The following is a 21,024-nucleotide window of genomic DNA, read 5'->3' on the forward strand; positions in this document are numbered from 1 at the left end:
AATTTTTACACACATTTTCGATATTTGATACAATATACTGCCAAAGGTTTGGGGACACCTTGTCATAGGTATGGGATGTACTTTTTGAGCATTGCATTCCACAATCAGTCCCTATTTGTTCTTATAATTCCCTCCACTCTTCTAAGAAGATGTTCCACTGGATTTGGGAGTGTAATTGTCGAGGTTTGTGCTCATTCAGAAACAATGATTTTAGTAAATTTTATTAGTTACTGATGTAGGAGAGGTGAGGAGGCCAAAGGTGTTCAATAGAGTTGATGTAAAAGCTCTATAGCAGGAGATCTTCCACTTCAACTCATGCAAAGCATGTCTCCATGGAGTTTGCTTTGTGCACAGGAGCACTGTCATGCTGGAACAGGTTTAGGTCTCCTAGTTCAAGTGAAGGGAAAACTTTAGCCTATACAATTGTAAACCTTCAGCTTTGCCATAGCAGTTTAAGAAAGAACTACATATAGCTGGGAAAGTTGGGTCTCCCAATACATTTGGCCATAATGTGTATGTTCAGTATATTGCATGTACGTTCAAAACTAGTTAAAAGTTAAACCTTTTTTTTTTTACGAATCAAAGATATTACAAAAACACATGACGTGAACGAATTGTAATTGTGTCAGGTTTTGAAATCAACATATTAGTATATACTCTAATCTCAATATTCAGAATTCAAACCTTAATTTAATAAATATGTGTTCATGTAAAAACTAATAATCGTCACATTCTTTGGTTCCACTTTGTGGCTTGTTTCTATGACGGACGGATTTTAGTGATGCAACAGGAACAAGAAAAACCGTGTTTACAAACAGAAAGTTTTGAACGACGCTCAAAGGTTTTTGACCCGAAACATTATTTTTAGGTGAGAAAAAGTATTTTAGATTCATGTCAAAGGGCTGTCAAGAAACGAAAGCTTGTTTTTTGTTGTTTGATACAACCTCTTCGTTAGGAAGCTCTTTGCGACTAGTTAGCATGTGTGAACTAACGTGTGTGAATCCTAAACACCTCATCTGGTCCCTAAATATGCCTTCATGAGATCTGAAATTTTTATATGATATAAAATTTGCATGGGATATGAAAATAAATTAGACGCCCTATTTGGTGCACTGTGTCAAGTGGTTTAGGTGTTTATCCGGCCTGGTGATGCACTTGAAAGAGAAAATGAAAGCAAAAAAAATGTACAAAGAGCACAGACAGAGGACAGAAACATAAGTTTGTAGTTTATGGGAAACATATTAAACCAGGAGAGCATTACAGACTTGTAATGGAATGCAATTTCCTATAATGTGTGTAATCATTTATTCCCATGTTCAAACCTGATCATCTCATTGTCCAGCTGTTGACACCTGCTTGTCTCCCTTCCTTCATTTTTTTCTTGTAAGGCATCAGATCCATCAAGAGTTGCTCCATACGTTTAAGATGAGCATATGCTTCAGCCCGTGACCTTTCGAAGCGATTGAAGTATGGCAGACGAGGAAGGCAAGCTGACTCTGCGGCGCCTGGAAGCGCCCATCCAGAAGTTCATCAAAGTGGTGATTCCCACTGATCTGGAGCGGCTTCATAAGCATCAGTATAACATAGAGAAGGTAAAGACACACAAAGACACATGGCCACAAAAATAATGGAGGCATAGACATTGTTCTTAGCATCTGTTCTTGGTCAAATTGAACAGATGCATTAATGTGGATGATGAAGAACAGTGTGGCACCTTCTAAAATGGAGTTGGTAGGACGAATGGAATTAAAGTTGGAAGATAGTTTAAAGGTTTTGCACATTTCTGCATTCACATCAGCAGCAGTTTGTGTCACAGGTCATATGACTCCAGCAACAAGCAACCTTTTGTGAAGCAAAATCCAAACTACGAGGTGATATCAAAAAGTTTCAAGACAATTTTACAAGAAAGTACTTTATTTATCTATGATTATACACTATAACCTTCGAAAGTCCCCTTGCACAGCAATACAGCGCTTCCAGTTTTCCTGTCACTTCTGGAATGTGTTCTGGAAGTCTTATTTTGAAGCGCATCAAGCACTTTCTGCTATTCGTGCTGGATCTCCGCAATGGTGATTCGAAATGGCGACCTTTGAGCTGGAACTTCATCGTTGGGAAGAGGGCGATGTCCATCGAAGCCAAATCTGGCAAGTAGGGTGGATGCGGAAGTGAGATCATGTGGATTGTTTCCCGACGATCATAATGCGCAAGTTGCTGAATGGTTTTGTGGTTTGAGCTCGTTGAAGGTCATCCTGATCTCTCATCGTCTTCCAGTCACGTTCTTTCGCTCTTGAAGCGCACGTGCCTTCAAAACACCTCAAACGACTCTTTGCAGCAACACAATATTTCAAACATATGTCAAGAGAACCAGCTAGCACCATTAGTCTCGAAACTATTTGATACCACCTCGTAAATGATTCTCAGCATAATTTCCATATTCCAGGTGTATCTGACATTCCCAAATTCCCAATTTATTGTCTTTATTAAGAAATACAAAAAATTTTTTAAATGGCGTATCATGACTTATTGCTGAATCCTGTATAGAGAGAAAGAAAATAGAAAATAAATAGGTTTTTATTTTCTGCATGTACATTACAGCACAGTAAAAGTCTTTCTTTAAATATCCCAGAAATGTTAGGAAGCTGGGGTCAGAGCACAGAGTCTGCCATGATATGGTACCATTTGAGCACAGAGGGCTAAGGGCCTTGTTAAAGGGCCCAAGAGTTGCAGCTTGGCAAAACTGTGACTTAAACCCCCAACTTTCCTATGAGTAACCCAGAGAATTACCCAATGGGCTCCCACTTCCCTCTGAATAATTTTAGACAGCACATGTTGAACTCAGATTTATTGAATGCAATTCAGCTTTATGATGAAGTTGCACCCAGTTATGGTAGAGCTGTTAGTTATTGATCTATTCTGGTGGTATTAATATCAATGTTGAAGCTTTAGACACTAATGTTTGAGCAGAGTGTACAGATAAAGAAGAGTTCACACTGGAAATGCTCATGGAATAAAGTGCTGCTGCAGTGCTATGTTTAGGTTGAGATAAGAGCCAGATGACAAGTACCCAGTTGGCATGGTGGTGGTTTAAACTGAGAAAAAAAAAGGTCAACTTGATAATTATGATGATTTAAATGCTAGTCTTCAGGGTGGACACAACAATTATTACACACACGAGACAAACATTAAGTGGAAAAGCATATGTTTAAACTCTCTCAGCTGCTCCAATCTTGGATTATGTTCTGCATCATTTGGACAAAAGTGTCTGCAAGTTAAACAGATGTAAATGTAAAATCTTGTATGTAATGCTGTAACATGCAACATATTGATTCCTGATCCAGTTTTTATGGTGCAGTTCCACAGAAATAGCCAATGGGACAAACTGCACCAGGAGCACATCAATGCAAGTCGCACTGTGCAGGTATGGAAATGCACACCACATACACTGTACACACTGTCCAGGACCAAACACGAACATACATGCATGTGTCTGATTTTTTGCATCTATGCCAGGATCATAAAACCAAGTATTATATATACTACCCCCATCATGTAGATATTGTTCCCAGGAGCTTTGTTGAGATATCGACCTCCAGTCACATCAGCTAGTTCCAAAAGACAGAGAATCCTTGTGGCTTTCCAGTGTTCATAGAATACTTACACACATTGCTAGCATTCTTTTTCACCTCTCCTTTCTGCCAGAGGCACTAAGCATAGTATAGTAGGCATTAAAAAAATCAACAGTCTACTACAATGCACACCTGAACAATGATGCACTGAGAACGGGTTCCCTTTTGGTTCCTCTCAAGGTTTGCCACAGTCACCACCAGAGACGGGAAGTAATGAAGTACAAATACTTTGTTACTGTACTGAAATCGATTTTTCTGGTATCAATACTTTACTTCATTATTTATAGACAACTTTTTACTTTCACTCAATTAAATTTTTTACACAAATATCTGTATTTTCTACCTTTTACATTTTTAAACCGGGATCTATACTTTTTAATCTATTTGGTGACATGATCAACCTATTTCCTGTCATTCACCTATTTCCTGTCCGGCGTTTTCCAACCTACCACTAATGCATCAGTTTATTTTTACTGTAAGTAATCTCAGGTCATGTAACAATTATGTTCTTTCAGTGAAGAACAGTGAAATGAGAATAAACATGATCATGCAATAACGCTTCATTACACTTTGCTGGAATCATACGCCACTAATATGGCACTGCCAGTCCGCCAGTAGCTCGAGAACAAGGAGAACATTGTTCCACAGTTAACACTCATAAATCTATGACTCCTGGGCCTTGTAAATGCGTCCTCTTGCTGGTATCATTAACAAATATATCATTTGTTTACAATTGGAGCTATAACAGTCTTTAACACATGATGCCTACAGTTCTGTTGAGTCCTTGTTTGACTGAACAGTTGACCGCGAATGTCTCATAACTTCCGGCTATTAATCTCCGATAAGGTTTAAGTTACGACTAGTGGAAAAAAGACGCTCTTCTGTCTAGACTCTTTGTCTATAAAGGCCAGAAACAGGGTCTAGTCATTTTTGACAGCGATGCATTGATTTTAAGATAGAAATCAGTCTGTCTGCAAAACAGCACACCTTCACCCCTGTTATATTTAATTCTGATGTCTGCAACTCTCTCTTGTCTGACCTTTACTCTATAAACAAGTGTATTGGGACACATGACGTTTTCAGCCATTTGTGGTTCTTCCACAAAGTTGGATGCACACGGATGTCTTTGGATACGGAAGAATTGCATTTTCCCTTTATTTGAACTAGGAGACCCAATCCTGTTCCAGCATGACAAGACCCTTGGTCACAAAGCCACTTCCAATTAAGTTACTCTTTACATGGGTTGGAGTGGAAGATCTTGACTGACCTGCATAGAGCTTTGACCTCAAGCCTATTAAATGGAATTAATTGGAACACTGACTGCACCCCAGGCCCCCTCTCCCTGCAATAAGTACCTGACTTTAGTAACACCCTTGTGTCTGAATTAGCACAAATCTCTACAATCATACTCCAGAATCTAGTGGAACATCTTCCCAGAGCGGTGGAGGCTATTATATCTGCACCCCAAAGAAGTGCATACCAATCTTATGGTCAGATGATTGCAAACTTTTGTCCATATAGTGTATATTATTGCCCTATTGTTCTGTTCCAAGCTGACACATGTAATTCTACTTATTTGATATATTGATATAATTAATATAATCACTACGTCATAGTTCCCTGCCATATGTAATCACATTTATTATAGATTATAATGTACTATCAGACCTGGCAATCATTTTGCATAGGAGTGCTACAAAACATGGGAAGTTTCAATGCTATAGAGTAAAGGGCTAAATGTTCGCTTCATTGCATTTTGGGGTTTTGAGTTTGGAGTCGAGGTTTAGACTGTGAGAGCTGCAGAGGGTTACAGCATCTAGCCACTATTAGTGCACTTCTGACTCATCATTTTAAAGGGAAATGACCCGAAAACATGGAAATTACCCCAAAGGGGCAGCAAAATTAGCATAGGCCAGCCCTGGGAACTGTGACTACTCAAACATGGTTTGGAATTGAAGCACTAATACGAGTTATAGCATCAATATTCTAGTTACCAATTTTCAATAAAAGCTCAAGATGAGCCAATTGTCATGTGAATTTTGACTGGTTTGCATTCCTTTTTCTCATTTCAACACCGTGTGACCTCCTTAATGTTTTGTTGGATAAATGGTAGGGGTGTAACGGTACACGTATTCGACCGAACCTTTTCAGTACAGGGCTTTCGGTACTAAATGCAAACTTTTCTATGTACGTAACATAGTTACAATTTGAGTTCCCTCTAGTTTGTTTAGTTTCACCTACACTGTTGTGTAGTTTCACTGTTTTTTGTATTATTATTACTATTATTATTATTATTATTCAACTTTAAAATATACACAACAATGCCAGGGGTATAAAAAAAGTAACTAGAGTTAGCACAAAAATTTTTTGTTTTAAAATGTTTTTATTGTAAAAGTAAAATCAAATGTTAATGTAACACACACAAACACACGAATATTTGTATGTATCTGTATTATCCAAATGGGGTCTAACAAAATTGTTTCCATTTATTAATTTTAATTCAATCAATTTAATTTGTGCCTTTTTAATTCAATACTCAATTGAATCAATATTATGATAAAAGTGTGTTGCATTCATTAGATTTGAATTTTTATATATTTTATTTTTATGAAATATTATTTAACCAAGTAGGCATTTTAAATGTTCATAAATGTTGATAATAATAACCTGCGTTAATAAACAAATGACAATCGATTTTATGTGTCGAATTTCTTCAACCTGCGTATCGAAATTGAACCGAACCGTGACTTAAAAACCCAAACCGTGAATTTTGGGTACGTTACATCCCTAGTAAATGGAAAATGTTTTATGTTCTTTTAGTGCAATCAGACTTAACTAAAATTGGACATCAATTGGACAAGTAAATATTTTTTTCATTATATCAGTTTGTTATATTACTATGTTGTATGGTTTAGAGACAGTGGCATTGAGTAAAAGACAGGAGGTGGAGCTGGAGGTAGCAGAGCTGAAGATGTTAAGGTTTTCGTTGGGAGTGATGAGGATGGACACGATTAGAAATTAGTTTATTAGAGGAACAGTGCATGTAGGACGTTTTGGAGACAAGGTGAGAGAGGTGAGATTGAGATGGTTTGGACATGTGCAGAGGAGGTACATGGGGTATATCATTAGGACAATGCTGAGGATGGAGCCACCAGGAAGGAGAAAAAGAGGAAGACCAAGGAGGAGGTTTATGGATGTGGTGAGGGAAGACATGCAGCTGGTTGGTGTGAAAGAAACCGATGTAGAGGACAGAGTGGTATGAAGACGGATGATCCGCTGTGGTGACCCCTAATGGGAGCAGCCGAAAGAAGAAGCAGAAGATATCAGTTTGTTATCTTTATCACAGAAGTCACTGAAAAAATGCCAAAGTGGGGCAGCGTAATAAACACTGAACACTCCATACCTCCAGGTGTGTGAATCCCAACAGTCAGAAGTTATTTTATAATAAAGATCAACTAAAAATGTACATTTTGGTGTTGCAAATTGATGCACTATGAGAGAATAAAAGAGTGCGGGTTGTGTTGTTTTAGGAAAATAGTCATCCATACATTACATCTGGCCTCATTACAGCATCCAGTCGTTAGTTATTTAATTACTATTACAACCTATTTTAAAAGCTCTGTAAAACACACCATAAACATTCTAAGTGCTGAAGTATATAAATAAACCTGATCATTACTCATTTATGTTGTGCAATGTGCAGGCTTGCTGCCATAAAAAGACTGTTATCCGTTCTCGGCTTGTGTCTGTAGACAGGTAATGTGTGTAAGTCTCTGGTGTGTTCCTTTGGTGTGCGAGATGTTACTCCGATCCCTTTTTCTCTTCGAAATGGACTAGACAGGCATGTAACTCGTTGTTAGAGTTTCTTAGAGTGTGTTCTAGGTGCTCAGGGAATGGGTGTGTAAGGCGCATAAGTGGGTGTGGGTATGTGTTTGGTATTGTTGTGACCTTGCTACCTGGACTGGTACCTCTAGGGACCCCAGAGAGCTTTCCTTTGTCTACCGCTGTAGGTGTACGTGTCGTAGATGACTGACGACACACATAGATGTCGTGAAGATACTGTTTAAGTGCTTCTCTGGAGAAAGAGACAGACCGAAAGGTGGAGGCAATTTTTATCACATGCCCACATAAGAGAAAAAATTTTTAAAGCAAACTGAGTGTGTGTGTGTGTGTGTGTGTGTGTGTGTGTGTGTGTGTGTGTGTGTGTGTGTGTGTGTAAGTATTAAGCACTTACCTTTTGACCCCTACCTGATATTCTTCCTCAATGCCTTTTCCTTAATGTGTATGTATAGTTCAGTATATCTTTGTAATTGAACAGCACTGTACGTGTGTGTGTTTGTGCACATATGGCTTTAATGAGAGCACTAGAGTGGAACTGTTTGATTGGACTGCGGTTGACCCTTGACTTCTTGGCCTGAGGCTGTTGGATTGATCTGTGATCCCTGTGATGTCGTTAAGGGAGTGTGTGTGTGCGTGTGCATGCGTCTGTGTTAAATCATACATTAGCATTTTGCTATCTATATGAATATATGTGTACACGTGTTTATCAAGGACTACAACGTTCAGGGCGTTTCTTTTTACTGAGGAACTCCTCTACAGTCAAAGTTTAAGGGAAGTTGATGGTGAAATTCAATTGATTAGCATTTCCTACATCTTCCTAATAATCTCAGTATGTTCAAACCTGTATATCATTTTGAGAAGCCACAGGCAAGACAAGGTCACGTCAGTAAGACCGAAGATCCAGAGATGGGACTGATTTTTTTAGTCTTGGAAGCTCAACGTAAACATAGAGGTGTCTCTGTTTCCATCTAATCACACATGTATATCATGACACCTTCAGGAAAACATAAAAAAATAACACGAGAAATTGAGAAAATGCAACACTGATATAAATAGACATAAAATGTGTAACACACCGAACAGCACACCAAAAAAAACACAACGCAGCTTTCTGTCTAAAGTACACACACCCAGGGAAAAGAGAAGTTGACGAACTTTCTAATTTAACCATGTTTCAAATTACAAATGAAAACGTACACAGATGGTTCACTGTTATTCTGAGTTCTCCACACTCTAAAAATGTGCTAAACGCAACCCAGTTTGAGTCATTACTGCTGTGCTGTGCTGGCCACTGGGGTAATCTGACCCGAAATGTGCCCAAAACTGGTTCATTGGCCCAGAAACAAGCAGCTTTTGTCAAAGATTACAGTTTATTTGCTACAAAGTATGTGTTAAATAATCCAGTGCTGTTTCTCATCTCATATTATCTCATCTCATCACTACTTCTTCTCTATTCATCTAATTCCTTCTTTTTCATCTTCTCCGTCAACATCATCTTTTCTCTTCTCTTCTCTTCTCTTCTCTTCTCTTCTCTTCTCTTCTCTTCTCTTCTCATCTTTTCTCTTCTTTTCTCTTCTCTTCTCTTCTCTTCTCTTCTCTTCTCTTCTCTTCTCTTCTCTTCTCTTCTCTTCTCTTCTCTTCTCTTCTGTTATTTCTTTCTATTTATAATTTTCCTTCTTTTCTCTCCTGTTTCTCTTTTTTCTTTTTCCTTCTCTTCTTCTTTGTCTCTTCTCTGCTCTTCTCTTCTGTTTCTCGTTCTCTTCTGCTTTTCATTCATCTTCTCCTTCACATCTTCATTCTCTTCTCTTCTCTTTTTTTATTTTTCTTCTTTTCTCTTTTTTATTTTTCCTTCTCTTCTTCTTTGTCTTTTCTCTGCTCTTCTCTTCTGTTTCCCGTTCTCTTCTGCTTTTCATTCATCTTCTCCTTCACATCTTCTCTTCTCTTCTCTTCTCTTCTCTTCTCTTCTCTTCTCTTCTCTTCTCTTCTCTTCTCTTCTCTTCTCTTTTCTTCTCTTCTCTTCTTCTTTCTCTTCTCTTCTCTTCTCTTCTCTTCTGTTTCTCTTTTCTTCTCTACACTTCTTTTCTCTGCTATTCTCTTTTGTTTCTCGATCTGCTTTTCATTCCTCTTCTCCTTCTCTTCTTTCTTCTCTTTTCCTTCTCCTCTTCTCCTTCTCTTCTCTTCTCTTCTCTTTTTGTTTCTCTTTCTCCTTTTTCTTTTCTTCTCTTCGCTTCTCTTCTCATCTCATCTCTTCTCTTCTCTTCTTTTCTCTTCTCCTTCTCCTTCTCCTTCTCCTTCTCCTTCATCCTATGCAGCAATTGCGCTCGAACCTGCGCGAGATGGAAAAGTTGTGCCAACGTGTCCGCAGCTCTGACGCACTGGCGCTTGAGAAACTCGTCCAGCCAATCCAAGAGCGCGCCTCGGTCGCAACTCAAAAGTTCCTTCACCTTCATTCAGACTCTGTCAATCATCCAGGGCCACGCCCACAACCCACTTACCATCCAGACTCTCACACAGTCTCCGAATCAGTGTATAGTATGTGTTTAATATGTTTAATGGGTTCAAAGATGTTTGTGTTTTTTTTTTTTTTTTTTATTAATATGGAATACGTGATATTTTTCAGGTGAAGAAGATGTGGGAGGGGCAGAATCACCTGTCAATCAATTTCAAGTATATTTACCTGCTATTCCAACAGAGCAGAATGCCGCAGAATCCTGGGACTTGTTAGAAGAGGTGTAGTATACACATGTACGGACTGCGGAAATGCAATAACCTCTATGTCTTTGTATGATACAGTGTGTGTGTGTGTGTGTGTGTGTGTGTCTCCAGGATCTATTGGAGCTCAATGGGTTAGTGAATGAGTTCTGCTCCCTCGTGCATGTAAGTATCAGCTCCTCTAAACTGCGTGCCAGTATTTTTAAAAAGTGTGGTTTATTGAGTGTGTGTATGTGTGTGTTTCTGTGTGTGTATGTGTGTGTGTGTGTGTGTGAAGGGTTTGATAAAGTGTAGTGACAGAAACGTTAAGGGTTAGCAGGAGCTGTCAGACAGACAACCTCTTGTCTTTTGAGAGCCAACAAGAAGGTATTGATCCCATCAGAGCGGGCACTTGTGTGTGTGTGTGTGTGTGTGTGTGTGTGTGTGTGTGTGTGTGTGTGTGTGTGTGTGTGATTGAGCAGAGACACAAACGTCAGTGACAGTCCGTCAGCCATGCGCTAACCAGCAAGGATTAATGAGAATCTGGATGATCTACTTGCCATTATCACACGTGTGTGTGTGTGTGTGTGTGTGTGTGTGTGTGTGTGTATATGTGTATATGTGTATATGTGTATATATGTATATATGTATATATATATATATATATATATATATATATATATATATATATATATATATATATATATATATATATATATATTCATAAACACACACAAACACTCTTAGGTTGAACTATATATTGGCCCTGTATCTTCCTTGTATTAAAGTCATACACATGCTTTTCTACGCCACACGAAACTAATCATCAGTGTTGAAATTTCGAGATTTGTGCACATCTATTAACACCAATCGACTATAAATCACCAAGCCCATTCATAAAACAGCTGATTTGCATTTAGTGACGCCCACAAAAACTCGCAGACTTCTGAAAACCAGTAAACGATCTTTTAGAGGGTGCCATTTCTTTTGTTCTAAATGAACGGCTAGTCTTATTTCCCTGGATTTATGAATTCCGGGTATTTTATTAGTATGAAATCGCCATCAAAAGTCCATGTGTGAAACTGAAATTAATAATTCGACTTAATCTGGTGTAATCCGTATCAGTCAAGGTTTGAATTTTAGGAGCTCTTGAAAGATGCATTTCTGAATATATAAGATATGTTTTTTTTTTTTTTTTTTTTTTTTTTTTTTTAGGGGGGGGCATGACGGCAAAAAGAACACATTTCTTGTACAAATGCTCCTGAGAGAGCGATTTCCGAATAAATATGTTGTCTGAGTTTCACCAAATGAGGCCCATAGTTTATAAAAGCTCACACACAATAGCTCAGACTCATACAGCCGAAAGTGCCCCCTGGAGGTCTCAGTGCTTGTGTGTGTGTACACATCAGTGCTCTCTCGAGTGTTTCCCCAGGTTGAGAGCAGACGGCACTGATTAGTGCACGGTCCTAAGAGACAACGGGAGGAGGAATGGAAGATTTCATAGAGATCGGTGTAATTAGTTTAATAAGGTTGCGTGTGTGTCCGCACTAGGCATTTAAAATGCTCATTCTATTCATTATCATACTAATAGTTCCTATTTTAACTGCAGTTATAATACAGAGGGCGAACATCATAATGATCATCCGCTGGGATACGGAAACCCAGATCAGGTCATAGTGTGCATTATTTCTTGTTTTTAAAACGTATGCTCATTTTCAAAAATTATTGATGGAACATAATGCAAAATAGACAGAAATGTTACAAGTGTGTGGTGGGTTTGATGATCCGTTTTAGGGACGTGCATAGCCAACAATACGACCCACTACATATGAAGCAGCTACCGATGCGATACGATTCACCCCTATTATGATGCAGTGCGATCCGATTTCGATTTGATTCAACACAATGCAATTCAATGCGACGGGAAAAAAATATGATGGAATGCAATTGAATATAGTAGAGATTTTATTTTTTTCCACTTTTCATAATCTTAAATTTACTTTAGTGCCTTTTGACTTCTAACCTTTTAGATTAAATAAAAGACGTTCTTTCCTTGTACTGTTTCCAGGAAGATGCAGCTCTACCTCTGCCATGTTAATCTATATGCTATGTGATGTGACGTTTTTTTAACAACTTTTTTAAATTGATGCATCACATTGTTAACTTTAATGCCGATGCACCTATGCGAATCGGTGAATCTTACAATCCCTAATATATATTTATATATATATATATATATATATATATATATATATATATATATATATATATATATATATGTGTGTGTGTAATATATCATGTAAAGCATATGGCACAAATTTGTGGCTAATAACAATTTGCTTTTTCCTGACAGAACAGGTGGGTGTTTAAATGTCCACACAGATGTCCGAATTGTTGTATTTGAAGGTTTCCTATTTGACTTCCAGGTGTGTGTAGGTTTATTCATTAGTAAAAACAGGTACCGGTGTAGGGTGAGGAGGCCTGGAGAACAATCACTGTTCAGTTCATTTCAAAGATGTTCAGTAGAGTTGAGGTCAGAGCTCTAGAGCAGGCCACTCAAGCTTTTCCACTCCAATCCATGTTGTGCATATGTTTACGGTGCTGGTTTTGTGCACAGGGACATTGTCATACTGGAACAGGTTCGGGTCTCCTAGTTGAAGTGAAGGGGAAAATGTAATCCTTTTACACCCGAAGACATCCTATACAATTCCGTAGTAACAATTTGGGTAAAGAACCACATATGGCACGAAACGTCAGGTGTCCCAATACGTTTGTCCGAATAGGGTATCAATTATTTCTTAAATACACACACACACACAAAGCACAAATAAAGGAATAAAATAAGGCCTTGCAGGATGGTGAATTAATGCAGATTTAACACCTCACTCACTGTGTGTGGTTTCTGTGTGCAGCGATTACTCCGAGCTCACGCTGATTGAGACAGAGAGACAGCTGCCACTCTTTGAATATTTCATAAGGTTTCTGACTGACTCCCAGCCCCCTGGCCCCACCGATCCCCAACTCGTGCCTCAGCACACACACACACTGCTGGTGGTGTGTATGTGGGGCGTGGGTGTGAGAGCAGGGCCAAAGCTGTGTGTGTGTGTGGTGGGGGATCGAGGACTGATATCACTGTGGCTTTGTTAAGTGTGTTATGGGTCAGACCTGGGTGTAGTGCAGACTGAGGTTAAACAGACGTGCGAGTGGAAAAAAAAAACCCATTGGTTAATTAGAATTTGTATAAAATACTCATTTATATGAGTCTCAAGTAGATTTGGGTGATGGGATGATATGGGTCTGTTTTTTGGGTGAATTACGTCGTAATAACGTTCTGTTTATACGGATTGTTACTCGTATCGGTGCTACAATGATTATGAACAAATATATTTTTGGTGTCCCAGTGAGCATGCAATTTACAAACCATTAAATCAATATGTAGTATAGAATAAATTGCTTAATAATTAGTCTCAATAGCAAAGTGTTTTATTCCTCTTGAACTACAGCACCTTGTCAAAGATTTTATTAATTGTAAAATAATGTCCATTTGTAGCTCCATTTAAATATCTGAAAACAATTGTTCTTGTTTTAAGCCTTATCTTTGCTTTTCTCTCATTAAATAAAAGAAAGCATGTGATCGCTCGATGAGGGCAAACTTCAACTGTTATGGAGCACTGATTCATTCTATTAACTGCTTGTTAGAAAAGTTTAAGCATATCGATGATCAGACTTCTTTATTTAGTAATTGTATTTATTTATTTATTTATTTATTTTAAATGATCTGTTTCTAATATGTAGATAATAAAGCTGATGAAAAATTAGAATCAATGCATTCATTCATACAGTGGTGTGAAAAAATGTTGTGTGATAAACCACAGTTTTAACAGGGGGCAAACACTTTTTCACACAGGGCCATGTAGTTTTGGATTTTGTTTTTCCTCAATAATGAAAAAAAAAAAACCATATATATATATATATATATATATATATATATATATATATATATATATATATATATATATATATATATATATATATATATATATATACACATGCACATAGGGTCTATAGGGTTAAGTTTTGTGTGTGTTGGATTGACAGTGTGTGTGAGTGTGTTTGTAAAACATGCATGTATTTGCCTGTGCGTTCATGCGTGCATTTCCAAAGTTTCTCCTCTGCTATCTCGTCTTAGGCTCAGCAGGAGAAGATCGACAGCATCGAGGCCAACGTTAGCGCGGCTGCGGTGAACGTGGAGGAGGGGACCCGCAGCTTGGGGAAGGTGAGGAGAGAGAGGCAGCTCCTGCTGGGGGATCGATCTCACTTCCAGCCCCCTGCTTCAGCCCAGGCCTAGCAACTCCATCGGGCCATCGATCCGCTCCGGCATGCAAGGAAGTGGCAATTAAGAGCATAAGGAGGGCGGAAGAGGGCGGGAGGAGCGGAGATCTGGGGGGGGGGGGAGGCAGAGCGGGTACGCAGGGTTCGGTGAAAGGCATGCAGCCGAGGGAATCGATGTGTGTTGTGTTGGCCTCTCGCAGAGAGTCGATGAGTGTGTGACTGTGCGAGTGAACAGAGGTCTAAAGGGTGGAAAAAAAGGGTCTAAAGACTGCTTTTGCGCTCCAGCTGGGGGTTCAATACACACACACACACACACACACACACACACACACACATACACACACAGACAGAAACACATTGCAGCAACAACAGTGAGCAGAGGAAGGGTTAGGACTGAGGTATAGTGTGTGTGTGTTTTATCGATCCAGTTAGAACTGAAATATGTCTGGGTGTACTGAGTTGATGTGGTTCCATTAAGTACTGTGTTTCAGTTGTGTGTTGAAAATGGCTTCACTTCTGGCTCAGCTGAAAGGAACAGGAGGTGGTACACACACACACACACACACACACACACACACACACACTCACAAACACACACACACACACTCACAAACACACACACACACTATTTAGCTCACTTATTAAAGTGCTGCCTCAGGACTTTCAGAGCTCTTTTTGCACTTATGCACCAAGTCACAGTTGTTCTGCCCTCTGATATTATCTTTACAAAAGAACCCTTACTATGTTGGGCTTGCGAAGTATTTCCGGCTACTGTTTGCGTAACAGCATTTTATTTAATACTTATTTTTTTTTAATACTTCATTTTATAGAGTGATATTTGCCAACTCAAAGTCAGCAACACTTTTAAACATTGAGCAGCTGAAAGCAACATGCCTGTGCTTTGAATAGACACTAAAGGGTTTAACAATGGAGAGTCAAATTTGAAAAAGCAGAAGCTTGTTAGGTCTCCGCTGTTATTTTGTGTGTCACGCACTACGCAATGTTCATATCTGATATATCTGATTGCATAAACGGCTTCGCTGTTTGCCGAACATTCCTTGAAGCGGCACGTTCGTAGTGGCAGTGGAAAAGGAGTGTCAGAGTTACATCATGGTTCAGCATGTCATTCATATGTAGTTCTGCTTTTTTTTCCGGCCTCTCTCTTCCTCTCCCTCTCTCTCTTTCTCTCTCTCTCTCTCTCTCTCTCTCTCTCGCCTGGTGGCGTTGGTAATTAAGTGCTTCTGAAGTTGGGGAGATGAAAAAGATGAGAGGAGGAAAAAGGTGCCTTTTGATGGGTGCCTCTTCCTTAAAGTTAAACATGGATGAAATTAGCTGTGTGTGTTTGTGTGTGTTCTGTTCTTAATTACAGCTATGTGGCTCCTCAGTTTCTTCTTTCACCCAATATCTCTCAATGTAGCAGCTCAGGTTTGATCTGCAGTCATTCATTTCAACCTTATTTTATTAAGTAAGCCTTCAGACATAGATTTTTTTTTTTTACTCTCAATGGTGCCTACTTCTTAAAACTGACACACACACCTGATTGCCTTCAGTTACTCTGTAATGAAATTATTAATGGGTTAAGGTACAGTGGGGGGGCCTGTAATCTGGCTGGTCCCAATAGCTGTCCAGTCCGATAAAAAAAATGTATACAAGATTTCGCAGTTTACTCTCAGTTTGTCAGCGTGCAAGTTTCACACGTTCTGTCCGTGTCTCTGTGGGTTTCCTCCCGCAAGCACGTCAGCGGTTTGAAGATTCTCAAATTGCCCCTAAGTATAAGAGTGTATGAGTGTGTGTGTGTATATCGGTAAAAGGACTAAAATCCGAAAAAAGGAGTATTCCGGTTTCACCGTTCTCAGTGTTCCAGGATAAAGGCGAAATGCAAAGTAATGCGTTCTTGATTTGAGTACCAAAGATTTTGAAAACACACACTGAAACAAGTTCTCTGATTATTCTGTACACTACTATATGCATGAAAGTAACTACACTGCCTTTGTGTGTGTAGGCAGCGCGATCAAGCCTGGCAGCATTGCCCATAGCAGGTGCAGTGGTTGGCACCGTTTTGGCCGGTCCACTCGGATTGCTGGCGGGATTTAAAGTGGCCGGCTTGGCAGCCGCAGTGGGTGGAGGCGTGCTCGGCTTCGCTGGAGGAAGCTTCATCCGACGCAGGAAGAAAGAGAGGGTGGAGCTGCAGCTTAAACGCCTTGACACTAACCATGAACACGAGCATGTGCAGTAAGGCATCCGGTGGGGAACATGGAATTCTGTACGTTGTAACCTGCACAACACTGGTGTTTATACTACACTTCGAGTACTGTAGTACTGCTGCTCTCTCAACTCGAATGCCTTAAAGAGACTTTTTTTTTGCACCAAAAATTTTCGAAGTGTGTGTAGTGGTATATGACCTGTGTTATTGACGTGACAGTCCATGTGCTATATGAGGACAAATTAAGCCTGATAAAAAAAAAATGCCAGGGGTCTTTTATTGATCGAGCTGTACCAGTACTGACCTCAGAGTTCACCGGGGTGTCATTGGTGTTGGGGTTCTGAATGATACACTTAAACGCAACACGATTTGTACACTGTGAAGTTTGGGGCGATGAAGCAATAGTCATACACTTAGTTTACACAAATATGAGAATAATAAAAATAAAATGATATAAATGCAATTAAGCCTGTCACAATTATAACATGACAGATTTTAAGTTTGAAGTCTTATGATTCAATAATCGGATTCTAAAATGGTGTTTATGTATATTTGCACTATATGAACAATAGTATTGGGACACCTGCTTTTCCCAGCCATAATTTGTTCTTCTTCTAACTGTTCGCCATTGTAGCAGTACATTTTTCCTCTATTTGAACTAGGAGACCCAAATCTGTTCCAACATGACAATGTCCCTGTGCACAAAGCCAGCTCCATTAAGATACGGTTTACATGGGTTAGAGCTCTCGGTCCTGTTGGGATGAATTGGAATGCTGACCGCACCCTAGGATTCCTTCCACCACACCAGTTTACACTGATTACACACAGTCTTGTGTCTATGAGAGCACAAATGTTCCCAGATGGGTGGAGGTTACTATAACAGCAAATGGGGATTAAATGTATTGTTCCAACAACACATACAAATCTGATGTTCAGGTGTCCACAAACTTTTGCAGTATAGTGTGCGTATGTGTAAAATCACACATTTTAACTCGAAGGTTTCCATTGTGAACTATTTGCAATGTCTTTTTTTTTAATCGCACTTATTCATTTAGCAACTTTTACTTGTTTCTTGTTGAAAAATCTGGCGCTTTTTCTCAGAAATTCATTAATAAAGTGAGTTATGAGTGTTCATTACTACACTACAGCTATGAATACACAGCATTCAGTCAGCAGAAAAGACACTTATGTTATTAATCATCAGTTATAGTGACAGGCACAATATTAATGGAGTTGATTTCGAGTCACGTTATAGATTCCGTCTTGAGGCAGGGTTCTTGAGCATTGGGTTTTTGAGGATTCAGACATGTTTACAAAGGTGCAGCATCCAGACATTCACAATTTGGGCCGAATAACTCAAGAACATTCTTACTTCTTTGGCATTTTAGTTAAATTGTTTAAATGTCCAACTAGGTAAATAGCTAGCATCGGTTTAAAGGGTTTAGAATGAAGAAGAAAAAGAAACACAAACCTGGTCCATCCACCTTGTTTACCTTTAAAGTTCAATGTTCTGTAATGTGAAATCTCACATTTGGATTTTTTTTAATTATTGAAAAAGTTTTAGGAATAAGGAACGAGGAGTTTTTGCCGTCCAAGTAGATTTCTACGTCAATTCTTGGTATTAATCTTTGGAGATCGTCATACCGGCCTGCATTATACTTCAATTTAAACTAAACTTAAGATACTCTTATACTTTATACTTACTTTATAAAAGCTTTGAGGCAGTGCCCATTGTTAAAAGCGCTATACAAATAAGAATTGAATTCCCCATTATACATTCGAGGAAGTAACCGAATACAGGAGGTTGATGGAAATATGTGTTTAACATGTATGTAATGAGGCTGAAGTGTCAGAGCTTTGTTGTTTCCATTACAGGAAAGAATTCAGTAAAATTTCTTTTTACTTCCACATAGAGAAAAAAATAAGTTGCTATAATGTGAGTCATAATTAGCTTATCATAAATAGGTAAAAGAAGTAAGTATAAATGGATAAAAGTACAACTCTGCATTTTTAAATTGCTGTTGTATGAGAAGAATAAAACAATTAATGACGCTGTTATTGGAATGTTATTCTCTTCCCAGTGGTAACTTCACAAATAATTTTGTGTATTATTCTAAATTTAATACACTATATGAATAAATGTAGTAGGACACCTGACCTTTCCTGTCCATACATGAACTGCTACCACACAATTGGAGGCACACAATTATATAGGATGTCTTCGAATGCAGTAGCATTAAATTTCCCCTTTACCTAAACCAAGAGACCCAAACTCGTTTCAGCATGGCAATGCTCCCATGAAGAAATGGAGCACAAATTGTGTACATGGATTGGAGTGAAAGATCTCCTGCTCTGACCTCAACCCTATTGAACACCTTTGGGAAGAATTGAAACACTGACTCCAGGTAAATATGGTATGAATATTTTGAGCAACACATTACAGATCTAGTCCCAATTTGCTTCTTCTTCTTCTGGGAAGATGTTCCATTAGATTTGGGAGTGTTCTTGTGAAGATTTGTGCTCATTCAGACACAAAGGTGTTAGTAAAAAAAAAAAAAACAGGTAGTGATCTAGGTGAGGTGAGGAGGCCTGGGGTGCAGTCAGCGTTCACATTTATCCCAAAGGTGTTCAGTAGGGTTGAGATCAGAGCTCTATAGCAGGAGATCCTCCACTCCAACCAAGGCAAAGCATATATTCATGGAGTTTGCTTTGGGCACAGGAGCATTGTCATGCTGGAACAGGTTTGGGTCTCCTAGTTTAAGTGAATGGAAAGTTTCATTCTACTGCATCCAAAATAAACCTTGTACAATTGTGTGCCTTCAGCTTTGCGTTAACAGTTTGGAAAAGAACCACGTATGGCTGGGAAAGTCAGGCATCCCAATACTTTTCCAAATAGTGTACATCAGAACCTGACCTTTTACTTGACCAAGCGCAAAACTCTAAGATCTCAAATCTAGTGGAACCTCTTTCCAGGTATCCGCAACCTTCATATAATGTATATCGTTGGGTCCACGCATCCATATGTTTCCAAACTTGCTATTTTCTTTAAAGAAAAAACCCCCCACTTACATTCATATCATATTACTACAGAGATAAAAAAAAGCTTGACGTGGAGCTGCTTTAGGGCTTTGATGACGAAGGCCACCAAGACGCCAAATCTAATTCAGAAATCAATTCACAGTCAGGGAAAATTTCAATGTTGTTTGATCAGAGTCCTGTAGGAACCGGCGGAAAAACGGCAAACAATGACCTTTTTGGCTTTTTATCGATCCTCGTATTTAGCCGAGAATAAAACAGAATTGTTTACAGCTGGAGATTCGTTCGCATGTTTGACGTGCAGAGTGGCTGGATGCTGAACATGTGCTAATATCGTCATCATAAAACATAATCACATAAACAATAACCAATAAAATAACCAATTAAAAAAAAATCAATAATTATTAGCAAATTAATAAGAATAAAACAAAAATTATTGATTATAAATAAATAAAGCTATTATCTAGATTTAAATGTAGTACTAATTAATACAATAGTTCATAAAATTTAATTGTAAACAAATTAAAACAATGTAATAAGTTTATCAATAAACTAGTAAAGATTACTGCAAAATTATAAAAAAGAGAATATAATCATTAAACAAAAATTATAATTTATATTATATTTAGGAAGCCCTATGCCCTTGTGTCAGCATCAGATAATTTTTTTTATTTTATTTCTTTTTTATTATATTGAAACATACAGCACAGGATGACCCCAACTTAGGGTTATGTTTTTTGGGATATTTGGGGAAGCCCCATAAAGACACAGACCTGATTTGAGCTTTATGTTATCCCCCACGCCTTCCGCACAACATACGCAGGACTTCCCCCTGTGTGTGTGTGTGTGTGTGTGTGTGTGTAGATGGGCAACTGTGTCAGCTGCAGTGTGTGTTGATGGATGTGCGAGTGTGTCTAAGTACCTGGAGTGGTGTGGAAAGTCCCGGCGTAAAAACACTGACCCGACTCGTGTCTCTGCGTCCCAGACACCCCACACTTTCCAAGATCACGCACAATGGAAAAGCAGACCATCTGAGCGCCTGGTGTGTGCGTCTGCATACGCATGATATCATCATCGCAGCCTGCTGTGACGGCATGGGTTTCTGGTGTGGGCGGGGGGGAGGGGTGATGTCACAAAACATGGGCGCCCACCTCTCGCCACTTCCACTTTCCTCAAAGTGGGCTTCGAATGAGCGAGTTTTTACCAAAATAAGTCTTCAGAACGTTCCTCAATGTACATGCTGAAGAGCTGCGCAAGTGTGAGTCACTGTTTCCATGTCAACTTCCTGCCACGGTT

At 38.9% G+C, this 21,024-nt stretch overlaps 1 protein-coding gene across 2 annotated transcripts; it reads left to right on the forward strand.

Annotated features, from left to right (window-relative positions):
• Positions 1–740: 740 nt before the first annotated feature.
• stx17 (syntaxin 17) lies at positions 741–17,839 on the forward strand. 2 transcript variants are annotated; one of them, XM_083530041.1, is made up of 8 exons: positions 741–868; positions 1,389–1,592; positions 3,353–3,418; positions 9,779–10,004; positions 10,096–10,196; positions 10,293–10,343; positions 14,347–14,433; positions 16,492–17,839. In XM_083530041.1, the coding sequence occupies exons 2-8, from the start codon at positions 1,470–1,472 to the stop codon at positions 16,723–16,725; spliced, it is 888 nt and encodes a 295-aa protein (XP_083386167.1). In that variant the 5' UTR covers positions 741–868; positions 1,389–1,469; the 3' UTR covers positions 16,726–17,839. The 2 variants fall into 2 exon arrangements, with proteins under 2 accessions (XP_083386167.1, XP_083386166.1); XM_083530040.1 differs by having other exon boundaries at positions 9,779–9,998; positions 10,087–10,196.
• Positions 17,840–21,024: the final 3,185 nt, after the last annotated feature.

Source organism: Silurus aristotelis, assembly GCF_946808225.1.
Source record: "Silurus aristotelis genome assembly, chromosome: 25".
NCBI classification, from domain to species: domain Eukaryota; kingdom Metazoa; phylum Chordata; class Actinopteri; order Siluriformes; family Siluridae; genus Silurus; species Silurus aristotelis.

Excerpts from the sequence above, each read along its gene's own strand:
- stx17 (XM_083530040.1), top strand. The coding sequence starts at position 1,470 with ATGGCAGACGAGGAAGGCAAGCTGACTCTGCGGCGCCTGGAAGCGCCC. Across the intron at positions 3,419-9,778 it reads ATGCAAGTCGCACTGTGCAG|CAATTGCGCTCGAACCTGCG; the intron begins GTATGGAAATGC and ends CATCCTATGCAG. Across the intron at positions 10,197-10,292 it reads CCTGGGACTTGTTAGAAGAG|GATCTATTGGAGCTCAATGG; the intron begins GTGTAGTATACA and ends GTGTGTCTCCAG.